This window comes from Phalangium opilio, unplaced genomic scaffold, assembly GCF_054372755.1.
Source record: "Phalangium opilio isolate 3A_F unplaced genomic scaffold, DU_Popi_V2 ptg000081l_1, whole genome shotgun sequence".
NCBI classification, from domain to species: Eukaryota; Metazoa; Arthropoda; class Arachnida; order Opiliones; family Phalangiidae; genus Phalangium; species Phalangium opilio.
In genome coordinates, this window is record NW_028324188.1 from 824,658 (window position 1) to 837,620 (window position 12,963).

General features: G+C 33.2%; 2 protein-coding genes and 1 long non-coding RNA gene across 4 annotated transcripts in view; 2 read left to right on the top strand and 1 right to left on the bottom strand.

Annotated features, from left to right (window-relative positions):
- The window catches only part of cher (filamin A protein cher), a 36,577-nt gene extending 30,466 nt beyond the window's left edge, over window positions 1-6,111 (bottom strand). Inside the window, exons 1-2 of one of the 2 annotated variants that reach the window (XM_089846762.1) lie at window positions 5,977-6,111; window positions 3,253-3,624 (exon numbers count right to left, since the gene is read on the bottom strand). In XM_089846762.1, coding sequence (XP_089702888.1) covers window positions 3,253-3,598 — 346 coding nt within the window. In that variant the 5' untranslated portion in view covers window positions 3,599-3,624; window positions 5,977-6,111. The remainder of the gene's footprint in view (window positions 1-3,252; window positions 3,625-5,976) is intronic. The other variant, XM_089846760.1, reaches the window with a different exon arrangement.
- Window positions 6,112-8,279: 2,168 nt separating this feature from the next.
- On the top strand, window positions 8,280-9,939 carry LOC149653838 (uncharacterized). Its single transcript, XR_016370801.1, has 3 exons — window positions 8,280-8,942; window positions 9,104-9,314; window positions 9,528-9,939. It is a non-coding gene; the product is annotated as an uncharacterized LOC149653838 (long non-coding RNA).
- A 986-nt stretch (window positions 9,940-10,925) lies between these two features.
- LOC149653839 (ubiquitin-like protein 4A) lies at window positions 10,926-11,860 on the top strand. The gene is made up of 4 exons (XM_089846763.1): window positions 10,926-11,117; window positions 11,217-11,322; window positions 11,394-11,614; window positions 11,704-11,860. Exons 1-4 carry the CDS (start codon window positions 11,070-11,072, stop codon window positions 11,812-11,814), a joined length of 486 nt encoding a protein of 161 aa, XP_089702889.1. The 5' UTR covers window positions 10,926-11,069; the 3' UTR covers window positions 11,815-11,860.
- The last annotated feature ends 1,103 nt before the right edge of the window (window positions 11,861-12,963 follow it).

The window sequence follows — 12,963 nt, forward strand, 5'->3', positions numbered from 1 at the left end:
GATATGGCAACACTGGCTGGGGGTTAACGGCATTAACCCTCTTTAGTGGAAAAACCGTAAACCGTTTCAGTGCAGTGTTGTCAGGCCCTTTGTGAGTGAGTAAAGTTGGTCTAGTACTGATTTAAACTGAAAACTTCAAGCCTTTCCCTTTGCAATCTATCGTCTCATCAACGGTCTGGCAACACTGGGGGTTAAAGGCATTAACATCCCCTTTAGTAGAAAAACCGTAACCCCTTAAGAAGTACAGTCAAAGATAACCGAGTGATTATCCCCTCGGTTTTGTTTTTCTCTATAGAAGGAGCAAACTAAAGTGAATAACTCATTTTTTCCAACTCGGTAATATAGAAAATTCTGTCATATTTGGTAGTGATGTCAAATTCTTTGTATTTTTACTACTACGTCACCTTTCCAAAATATGCAGACGTACGTGAGTCTATGACACGTGGAGTCGCAGTCAATTTAGGAGTGAGTACAATGTTATAGGCGCGGTACAAGCCACAAGGGGGGCAGGAACTAAGAGTGTGGGTGGTTCCGCTATTCGATAAATAACTCGATGAAAAGGATCGTATCATCATTCTGGATTTTTTTTTCCTTTTTTATTTAATATTATTATTGCACTTTGATCGGGTCTTTTAGCGATGATTTAACAAATAGCTTCCTTATAAGGCTATTAATATAATTTCATTGATTTGTATTTAACCTTTGAACGACGGGAAATTGTGCTACGTTAATTATGAGGCCAACTAAGCTGCTCAGAGAGTGTACGCGATTATTTATAACATTTTTGGTCATTAATATGCGCCAAAATGCAAATTTTTCTAGGCGAACCAAGGCTCTTAAAGACTACAAACAAGTAATATAATATTTAATTATTAAATATGCATATAAATTGGTTAAGATTGACCTACGTGAATTTGAAGGCAAAGTAAGGCACTTAAAGACTACGCACGTCACATTATTTTGAATCATTAAATATTCAAAGAAATAAGTTTTGATTATTTCCAAATATAAATTGCCTTAGGCTCTTTGGAGAAAAAGTTTCAAAGTAGCGGTGATGTAATTTACTAAAAATGTAGGTCCACCATCATCGTCTCTAATCTCCCAAAAGAAAATTCGTTAGAAAAGTTAAGCCCCGTTTTCAAGTTAAAATGATTATTATTTTTTTACAGCGTTGTTTGCAAAATTTTTAGATTGAAATTTCTTCAAATTTTCTCTAACCTTTATTGGCCTATTTTTAATTTAAATTACCCTGACGTTTTTTCAGGTTTATCCCTAACTTAAGATAACCCTGACTAATAGGTTTTTCAAAAAATGTTTCCAAGTGCCAGTAATTTGCCAAATTCAGTATAAGCGCATGCGCCAGGGAGCCAGACAGCGCTTTCTTAAAAAAAAAATAACCAAAGATAAATATATTGCCTATCCCACCGCTAAGCTACATCTCCTGGCGTCTCTCCCGTAGGATCATAACTCCTAGTTGAACCTCGGGTGGAAAATTTATTGAAGCATCTACTGCGTGAAAATACGCCTTAAGTTAAGTCTTCTTAGCAAGGGTACTTACTTCTTAACTAAGGGTACATACATACATAAGATGAAATAAAAAAAATGTATTTCTTTTTTACTTATTCTAGCCTAAATGTTTATTTTAGAGATATATCTCGAGTGTTTACGAAGCAGATATATTTCAAACAAATATAGGCATAAAACTAGAATTCAAAATGAATGAAGGAGACTTCGTTCATTACGTGCTTGCTCATTTTTTATTCTCTAATTAAAGGGAAGACCACCCTTATAATAATAAAGAAAACCCACTTAACTTTATTCAAGATTAGCTGCTTCTCTAGGGAATATTACCTCTACCTTTTAAAATTGGCATCCCGGTTTTTAATTACTTTTTGTTTTAATTACTACTACTATAGACTTTGAGTGGCTTGGTCTCCGAATATGTTAAGTGGATTAAGTAAATTAGTCGCTCTAAAAGAAAATTGTGGAGGAAATTTCCATAGCCCCTGTCTATTTTTATCCTACATGTATTTATATTAAATACAACTTAATTATTAATTAATTAATTTAACTATGTATTAAGTATTTTGCACGTTAATTAAAAACGAAGACTATATTAAACTTTCCTATGAGAGAAAAAAAACACCAAAAAACTTACATCTAACTTGGAAAAACCAATTTTAAAAAAATAAAATAATAAAAATAAAAACTTGATTTCGCGAAATTCTTTTTTATTTTTTTTTTGTGTTTTTTTACCTCCCCCGTAGTACTTTAAGGTTAATCTGACGTAACGCCGGTAATTGAAGAGAATAGCTAAGGAATAACCTGATATAAAATTCCAAGTACGTGACCCGGGTTAAGCTCCAAGCCTTAATATAGTTGGGGGAGCTGATTTGACAGGATGGGTTGGGTTCGGTTTAGAGTATTTCTATATTCTATAGAGTAGACGCCGCTTAAGTACTATATTCGTTTTTAAACCACTTTGCTTTCTAAAAGCGAGGCAGGCAAGCGATATACCGGTTTGTTTCAGGTCTATTTAATATGCAAATTAGATAAGTGTCCTGTTTCCCGCCAAAACGAACTACGCCATATAGAAACGGATTTTCGCGCCAAAAACCGTTCCTAACTTTGGGTTACCGTATTTCAGGTGCTATTTAAGGTGCCCGGGTCATTAGGGTCAATTTCCTAAAGAGGTTTTAAGGTTTAAGTGAAGTGTTACGCGCTAAAATTGGGGCGAAAACTATTTTAACCCTTTATATGACCCCGAGGTCTCGGAGGTCAATTTAAAGCCTATTTTTGATGCCATAATTATTAAAGTCGCAACTACCTTTTAACAAAATGTTCTATAAAATGTACCGGACTTAAATTGGCGGGAAAACATTTTAACCCTTTATATGACCCCGAGGTCACGGAGGTCAATTTAAAGCCTATTTTTAATGCAATTTCTCTAGTTTTACACGTAATATTAAAATTAGAAACAAATTATGTTGTAATTTCTTGCCAAAATCATTGGCGACCCAGTAGGTCAACTTCGACCACTTTTTAGGTCAAACCTACGCCCAAATTTACACCCGGAACCGTTCTCCCGGGGTCACGGACGAGGTCAGAAACGTCTCAGACAGGTAGGCCTGCCTTAAAATATCGGTCGGCAATACCTATTACTGGCCGAAATCTTAGGTTGACCCCGAGGAGGGTCAAGTCCCATGCAGACAGTCCCATAAAAACCAATAAAACAATTGTGGCGGTACTTACCGATATTGACAATTTTGATTCCCTCGTCGTCTTTCAAGAACTTCAAACAGACCGAAACGTTTTCGAGTTTTTGAGATCGAAAGGTGGGCCTCTTGTTATGCTTGGACATTCGTTTGCCGGAAAGGACTTCGATGAGCGCGATGAGACGGAGTCCATCTTCTAAGTCCGTCTCTAAACTGTTCAGCGTTTTGCTGACCGTTTTCAGATGCTCGTTCGCCCATCTTGTAAAGGTATTTTGCTGGATTCTTTTCCAAACGGCATCGTCCGCCAACTCCCTTTCCATGGTATCCTCTTCGTCGTCCTTCCCGGCAGCTGCCTGCTGCTGTTTTGAACCGTTCGTCTGCATTCCCGCGATCGATAGCTAATCCCGCCCTTTTTTCCAGAATCAAAATGAAAAATAAAACAAAAAATTACATATATACGGTTAATGGATTGGCTAATCGGCTACTGGATTGGTAACCGGATAAGTGACTTCGACCGTGTTCCCAGTATACCAGGTGCACTGCGACCGTGCGAGTAATACTTTGATAATAGATAGCTTTCAGTTGGGGGAGGGACTATGATTTGTGAAGTCATTAACAAGATCATATTGGTGGGTTGAATGCAGGAGGGAAGCTGTAACCCATGCACCAATATGGCTGCCAGAACTGAGGTAAGACATATGAGGGTCTGACCATGTACTCCTGGTCTGACGTAGTATTCACCCAACTGAAAGTTCTGTATGTTAAAGGGGACTGTTTGTTTATTCACTCTATTGGACTTTATTGGCATTATATATTTCTTTTCAATGATCGAAACGTTGCTATCTTAAAAGGTATGGCCAAGCGACCAAGCCAATCCATTTCCATAATCTAAAATCCCAATTATTATTAATTATAGCGTGGCTTATCACTAAGTTTAATGGATTACGTTTAAATTGATGGTTTAATTTTAATATATTAAAGTTAAAATAACGTCTAGCTTAAGTATGGTGTGAACTGGATTAAGCCAAATAGCCAATGTCTCAATGACGTAACGTATATTATGGTCGATTACCTAATAGTGGCGTCTGCTTTCAAACTCAAATGCCAACAAGTTTTTTTATCGTAAAATGCTTTTAGAATCACTTTAAAAGTAATTAAACGTACTTAAACTTAATAACAGTATTAAATCTAACTTAAAAGATCAATAATTAATTAAAAATCGGCTAAATTTGAGTTTAAACGCTAAATTAAAGTATAAACAAAGGCTTAGCGAATGCCGTGCCCGTTACCATGGCAACGGTTATGTAACGGTAAACATCAACTTTCTCTAGCGGCGACTTAGAGGGCGACACCTTACGGCGAGAACAAAAATTACACCGCAAAAATAAATGCAAATTTTTTCAAAATCAAAAATGACACTTACTATGCCGAATATTCAAATCCAATTATTATAACCCTTCTAGACAGAAATCTTCATAAAAATGAATAAAAATTTAACAAATTTTTAAATATATAAATCCTTATTGTGTTTATCTCTGACGTTTCTACATTTCAGAAAAGAATTATACAACAAAAGATTACTTTTCTAAGATTTCGTATTTACGTAACCGGATTTGTCTCGCTATAATTTCTTGGTTTTATTAAAAGATAAATTTATTTCTTAGAATTTGATATTAAGCTTTGAGCTTCTTGTATTATATTCAAGCATCCATATTTGGTTTGGAAAACAATTTAATATCGTTTCGTGTCTATAGAAGGGAATGTCCTAAATAGTTTTTTTTTAAAACCTCTGCTGATGCTGAAACGGCGAAAGTTATTAAACAGGGCCAAGATACTTTTACAAATTTTTGACAGTGCACCCTCTACTTCCCTACAAAGCCACCCATCCACCCACACCTCCCCCGAAAATAAAGAGTTTCGACCGGGACAATTTGTTTGTTTAACATTCTAACTCGATAACCTATATTTCAAAACGAAGTTCTCTATTTAGTTAATTCTTTATTTCTTTCTTTAAATTAATGAAATGAAATTAACTTAACTTAAATTGTACTCTTGTATTATTATAATTAACTGTCAAATTTTATTATATAATGATAACGATAATTAGTTTATTGTTTATGTAAAATTAATTAAATTAAACTTTTGTATCATTATAATTAACTGTCAATGTCATATTTAATTATTTAAGAAATTACTTAAAATTAATTAATTTTCTGAAATAATTCTAAAGAAATAACTTTCGTGAAATCAAATTTAAACTACTTTAAATTTAAGCTTAAATTAATTAAATTAAATTAAACCGGCGTATTAGTATAATTAACTGTCATTGTCATATTTAATTACTTTAAAAGTTAACTGAAATAAATTTTCTGGTACAATTAACATTAAAGTTAAACTAACTTTAAAATGCGTCAATTTAAACTCGTTAAAAATACTTTTAAAACTTTAAACTAAACTCCAGTAAACTTTTACTAAGTTGCAATCTAAATAACTTTTAAAGTTTATTAAATTAACCAAAACAAACTTCAACATAACCTTTTAGCCGCTTATCAAAATGCAAATCTCATTACCGGCGGCTCAAAGACTATTTAAATTTAATACAATTAAGTTTCCCCCCACAACACAAAACAACCGACAAACAACTTGAAATAAACACGATTTAAAACTACTTTCAAACTAACATAACAAACCCTAAATCGAATAATAAAATTAAATCTAATTAACTTAATTAATAGTGATAAGAGATCAAAATATTTCTTACCTTGAAAAATATATTAGGGTTAATTTTTGCACGGTGGCAAAAGAAAGTCGCTTTGAAAATGTAAAACCACACAGGAGGGTTATGCCTAACTTTAGAGAAAGACTCAACCCAAGGATTATTCACCTATTTCCCGAAATATCATCCCCGTTACTTTAACCAATCAGCGTCGATTAAATAGTGTGACGTAACGTCCGTATCCCATTCTAATTGGTTTTAGGGTTCGGTGTCTAAATTTAGATTGTATTTTGGCTCCCAGGGTAGGTTTTCTTTCAAAAAGATGTAGGAGGATGGAGAGACGAAGCTGGGATTCTTAGAGGCTGCGCGAGGGAGGATCTCGTGAGGGGTCGGACATTAAGTTAATTTTCTAGATTCGCGCTTACTATGGAATTCTGAAATATTTTTGACTCTATTTATTTTTATTTTTGAAAGATAATATCTGCTCGTGAAATTGGTCTACACCAAATTATCCGAGGTGTCGGACATTACCGTTATCTTGCCAGAATGTATTTGTTTTGTCGAGTCGTTTGGTCTTTGAAATATATGTTAAAATATAAAAGTTCTCAGAACAATATTTTAGTTTTTTATTTTTATAGCGAATTTCGCGAAGATAATGGGTAATATCCGACACCTTTACCTTAGTAAGCTCGAAACCTAGGAGTAGACCCCAAAAAACTGTATTTTTCTTATCATAGGGAGGTTCCTAATTTGGTTGCCAACTTACTGAACTCGGAAGTAAATAAATTGAAGTAAAAATTAATTTTTCAATTCGAATTTTTTAAGGGAAAACAAAGCCTTATTAATATTACTTCAAACAATGAGACCTAATTCACCGTTAGAACCCTCTCCCCCGTTCAAAAACCGGTACGTCTCGGAAATACAGTTCTGCGCATGCGCAATTAGAGCGATAGAGAGAAAAAAACATCAGAGATAAATTTGTTCTCATTGCTCTAACCGTCCCTTTGAATTTCCTTCTTAACAGATCACGTGACGTCTGGTCCCCCGCTGTGCGCCGAGGTAGGTGCGCGTGAGAGACTGGAACGACTGTGCCGTTCAAGTTACCTACCCCTTTCCTCTTCAATTCTCCTTTCTCTACATCCTCCGTGGTTCTTCTAATGACACATTTTTCTGCAAAGATCGAACTATTTCTTTCTTAAGTACTTTAAATTTATGTACTTCCGCGTGTTGATTTTAGAGCGTTGCTAGAAGTCTAGAGGGGCCCTTTTAACTATATTGCTAAGCCTATTTTTTTCTTTTAAATGATAAACATCAAACCCTTTCGCTCGTAACCAAGCAACTAGTTGTGTGTCTGTGTGAAAAGCGTAATGTGGAAAAAAATTAAAAAACATTTTCAACCAAAATTCTTGGCATGTTAATAAAACAACATTTTTTAAAACGTTATAAATTCAAGCCTCCTTGAGGAATTATCGCGCCGGTACTAGGTCGACTCGATAGAATTAATTTCACACATTTTTGCCAAAAATTCCTGATGACGTAGGTACAATTTTTTTAAGGTAATATATAAGTTAACTAGAGTGATAAAATTTAAAAAACATTTTCTTAAGGAGGGCCAAGAATTATTTGTTTCCTTTGATGAGCAAAGCTCAAAAACAAAATTAAGATTGAAGGAATAGTGTCTGGGCTTCGAAATTAAGTAAATAAAGTCAAAACTTGTCCAAAATAACGGTGTTATTGATGGCTTTAATCTTAGTGAATGAAATATACGTTATGTGTTTACGTTTGTTATTTATCAGGTTGTTTTGACGTGCTTGGATTCAAAATAAAGCAAAGGTTTTCTGTTAATTAGATAGCTATTAATTAGAGCTACAAAATGAGACAAAGATGATCAAAATCCGACCATAATTAACAAAGTTATTTAATTATTTTCTTAAACTTAAAAATAAAAATAACGTCCTTAAATACGGTCCGATTTTGGCCAACTTTGTCTTATTTTGAAGTCCATAATCAGAGCTACAACATGATACAAATAAGTCCAAAATCCGACCACAATTAACAAAGTTATTTAACACTTCATAATTAATAATTAAACCTAAACCTAATTAGAAAAACGTAACTTTCTTAATTTCTGTCCGATTTTGACGCTTCTTGTCTTATTTTGAAGCCCAAGAAATTCTATAAGCGACAATCAATGTTTATGAAACTATTCCTTGAGTCATTGTCAAGGCGCCTAGCTGTTACAGTGATGTGGAAGGATATTTTTATCTGAGGCTTGCCCTAATGATCCATGATAACACGGTGAGAGGGAGGGAAAAACTAAGAGATTGTCTTAAGATGTCTAGCTGGGCCTAAAAGATGTTTCTATTTTATCTCTTTTAAGGTCAGGGTTAGGGGCTTAGAAAGAGAATTGAGGCCCTAGCTAGTAGCAGCAACTAGAAAAGAAACAGAAATAATAATTCTCCTCTCACTTAAAGACTAGATAAAAGTATTGACGCTTTTCTTAAAATGGCTTTCAAACTTTTAATATTGAGAACATCTGTTTGAAAAGGCGTTCAGCCAACTTAAACACGTCTCTAAAAGAGCGTAACGCTGAGAAATGAAACATCTCGGCGTTAACTGTTATTGTATATTATTTTAAGAGTTGATTAATATTTATCATATCTATGAACAGTCATCTAAGCGTGACTAAGATGCGATCCATAGATATATTTAGGTGTTTATCATCTTTGTTGTTAGATGGGTTTATAAGCTAATATTCTATAAGTATGAGCTAGTTCGAGAACGACAAGCGAGAATTGAAGTACTAAACTCGGTTAGTTTTGCAGTCCATCTTCCTATTTAGTCTGCATTACTAAGCCCAAATTTGACAGCAGCGCCTCACCAGGCGTCGCTTCACGAGAATCTATGACCTACGTCACTTCATAACAATCTCTGAGTAACCAGTGACAAACTTATGGATGTAACATATCTTATGAACTTATGCTAATGCAGACAAGTGTTGCCAATCATTTGTAAGTTCAATTCTTACTTCTTGAACAACATCAACAGAATGAAAAGCTTGTATAATTCTGTAGAATTCGGATCATTAATGCTTTTAAATAAATAAATGAAAGTTCTTTCCTTATTTTGTCTGTTTGAATTTGGTTGAAAAATTTTATAACCCTAACCATAGCCCACTTGATCACGCTGGCTGCACGGGCTCTAGAAGCCACCTCAATCGACCCTAAGAATGAAAATAACATAGGCTCGGTCTAAAATTCAAACCCGTCTGGTTTTAACATGGGCGTCTATGGAAGGGGACCAGTTTTATCAACCTTTTTGGCCCAAATAGTGCATCCACTGGTTCAAATCTCTTGAATTTTTAATGAGACGTGTATTGAAAGGTTTGATATTATCCTGTAAAATTTAAAGTCTTCAGCTATAATAGTTTTTTTTATAAAAAATAAAGATCATCACATAGTAGAGAAATTTAAAGATTTAAATCCTTCAATTTCTCTACTATGTGATGATTTTTATTTTTTATAAAAAAAACTATTTGCCCATAGAATCAAAGCGGTCCAATGTATGCTAATTAATTATAATTAATCCCCAATTAGCAGTAAAAGAATTAAAATTAAATGGAAAATTACTGATAACGTGGAAAAATACTGATAACCTGGAAAATTACTGATATTGTGGAAAATTACTAATATTGTGGAAAATTACTGATAACCTGGAAAATTACTGATATTGTGGAAAATTACTGATACAGTGGAAAATTACTGATATTGTGGAAAATTACTGATACCGTGGAAAAATACTGATATTGTGGAAAATTACTGATACAGTGGAAAATTACTGATATTGTGGAAAATTACTGATACCGTGGAAAAATACTGATATTGTGGAAAATTACTGATAACCTGGAAAATTACTGATATTGTGGAAAATTACTGATATTGTGGAAAATTACTGATATTGTGGAAAATTACTGATATTGTGGAAAATTACTGATATTGTGGAAAATTACTGATACAGTGGAAAAATGCTGATATTGTGGAAAATTACTGATAACCATAGATATGTTAAAAGGGTAGATACACAATTCAATGGGAGGTCGACGTGGAAGGGGCAACGAGCAGACAGCCGCTATTTTCTGGGGGTAGCCGTATAAAACGCCATCTATCGGGAACTTTCGAAACTAAATTAAAGGATGAGCTTAGAGTAGTGGCACTCTATGTTAACCCCCTATAGGGCATAATAAGTCAAACCCTCGGAGATGCCATTACTCCATTTTATACGAGCTAAGAGCAGAAAAACGTATTTTATAAATTTTACACCTGTAAAATCTTTTAAAAAACACTTGGAACTTGTATTTCTACTTACTTTCGAGGAAATACCACCGTTTTCTGAAGGTAAGAGTCTTTTTTATACATTTATTAGTAATGAAAACATTTAAGGCGAGCTAAGCCTTGGTCTTGTAAAACACGGCAGGACGGCAGGTTAGTGATTAGCATCGTTTTCAAATTCAAAATCACTAATCTGCCGTGTTTTACAAGACCAAGGCTTAGCTCGCCTTAAATGTTTTTATTACTAATAAATGTATAAAAAAGACTCTTACCTTCAGAAAACGGTGGTATTTCCTCGAAAGTAAGTAGAAATACAAGTTCCAAGTGTTTTTTAAAAGATTTTACAGGTGTAAAATTTATAAAATACGTTTTTCTGCTCTTAGCTCGTATAAAATGGAGTAATGGCATCTCCGAGGGTTTGACTTATTATGCCCTATAGGGGGTTAACATAGAGTGCCACTACTCTAAGCTCATCCCTTAATTTAGTTTCGAAAGTTCCCGATAGATGGCGTTTTATACGGCTACCCCCAGAAAATAGCGGCTGTCTGCTCGTTGCCCCTTCCACGTTTTTTTCGTTAAGCCTAAGCCAGCGAAGTGGATCTAGACCCTTTATAGTTTTACTATATCTATGCTGATAACCTGGAAAACTATTCAACCGCCCAATAGGGGTCCACCAATACGTAACAAAATGGCGTCGACTTTATAGAAAATCGGGAGTTTTTTTCAGATGTGGCAATTAATTAAATAATATTTTAATCTTAGGGCTTAATTAATATAGTTAAATAGCCGTAATTAAACAAAAAAGCCAAGATGATAATAACCGTAAAGATTTTACAAGGAAAAGAATGTTCCTTGGAGGTAAAAAATCAAATACTCTTTAACCCTAACCAAGGCTTAACATTATAACACTTCTACAGTTTAATTAATTAAAGTAATTAAACGTACTTAATTAAATAGGTTTCCACCAGTTCCTTGATTAGTAGCATAAAACAACAAGTTGCCATGGCATTAGACATTCCAGTTGACCAACAAAGATTGGTTTTTAAAGGCAAAACACTCTCTGGTAAGTTAAATGATATAAAGATCGTTAATTAACATTAATTATTTCCGGGTATATATTGCTAATTAAATTAGACGAGCAATGTTTAAGAGATTACAATATTGTCGATGGGAATAAGCTACATTTATTTGTTCGTAAAAATGACGAACAAACAACGGAAACTGTTAACGAACAACAGATGGAAATTAACATAACTAACGTAACTACAAATATACTTTGGGAACAGTTACAAAAAACATTGGAGAAATATTACACGCCCGAAAATACGAGAAAAATATTAGAGGAATTTAAAAAAGTAAGCTTAACATTAATTTAAATGGAATCTAATCTTATTTAATTAATTAATTAATTAATTATTTCTTTGCGTGTGGGAAACATTATTAGAACTTTGAACAAACGTACAAGACATTGAGTTTAGACGATTTAGAAAGACTGGCTATTTATAATATGGATGGAAATATGTGTAACGGTGAACAATCTAAAGACTCGTGCTAGTAACGAGTAATCTTAAATGAATTTAAATAAAAACAAACTGACATTATATTAAAAAAAGAAAAACCTACCTTTATCTTTTATGCAGGTATAATTTTTACTCCCCCCCCCCCTCCTTTTTGTTTAATTTTAATTAAACTATTTTAAATTAGTTTAATTAAAAATAATTTAAGGTAAGGGCAAGAGAGAAAAATTAAAAACGAAACTCAAAACTTAACCCTTAACCCCTAAATTTTTCATTGTATCATAAAACCATCAACTTTAAAATGATTTTAATTAAATTAAAATAAATAATTTGGAAGTTAAAACCTATTAAAAATGCTTAGAGATAAAAAGTGATTAATTAATTAATTAATTAATTAATTAACTTTGTGTTAGTCCATTATTTTATTAGTTAAACAAACAAACAAACAAAAAAAAGTAAATTAAATTAAAAAGTTCTAAAATTAATTAATTATGCAATCATGAAGATATCCTTGTATTTAAAACCAGTAATTTTTAAGTGTAGATTTTTGAATATTTCTGTGTATTAAATGTTTTTCACCCAAATTTAAGCCTTGTTGTTAAAAATAGGCCTAATGTAGGCCAAACTTAAGCCTTTGTTGTCTAAAACTCTAAACAGAAATAATTATAAGCCTAACTTAAGCCTTTGTTGTCTAAAATTCTAAACAGAAATAGGCCTAACTTAAGCCTTTGTTGTCTAAAACTCTAAACAGAAATAATTATAAGCCTAACTTAAGCCTTTGTTGTCTAAAATTCTAAACAGAAATAGGCCAAATTTAAGCCTTTGTTGTCTAAAATTCTAAACAGAAATAGGCCTACCTTAAGCCTTTGTTGTCTAAAACTCTAAACAGAAATAGGCCAAACTTAAAGTCTTTGTTGTCTAAAATTCTAAACAGAAATAGACCTAACTTAAGCCTTTGTCTGAAATTCTAAACAGAAATAGGCCTAACTTAAGCCTTTGTTGTCTAAAATTCTTAACAGAAATAGGCCTAACTTAAGCCTTTGTTGTCTAAAATTCTTAACAGAAATAGGCCTAACTTAAGCCTTTGTTGTCTGAAACTGATGCATTTTGTCTCTTCAAAAATAGGCCAAATTTTAGGTCAACTAATTATAAAGGCAAACAATGAAGACTCTTTTATTTCGTTAAAA

Coding starts and splice junctions, on each gene's coding strand:
- LOC149653839 (XM_089846763.1), top strand. CDS start 11,070: ATGATAATAACCGTAAAGATTTTACAAGGAAAAGAATGTTCCTTGGAG. Junction 11,323..11,393: donor TAAAGGCAAAACACTCTCTG/GTAAGTTAAATG, acceptor TAATTAAATTAG/ACGAGCAATGTTTAAGAGAT. Junction 11,615..11,703: donor TATTAGAGGAATTTAAAAAA/GTAAGCTTAACA, acceptor AAACATTATTAG/AACTTTGAACAAACGTACAA.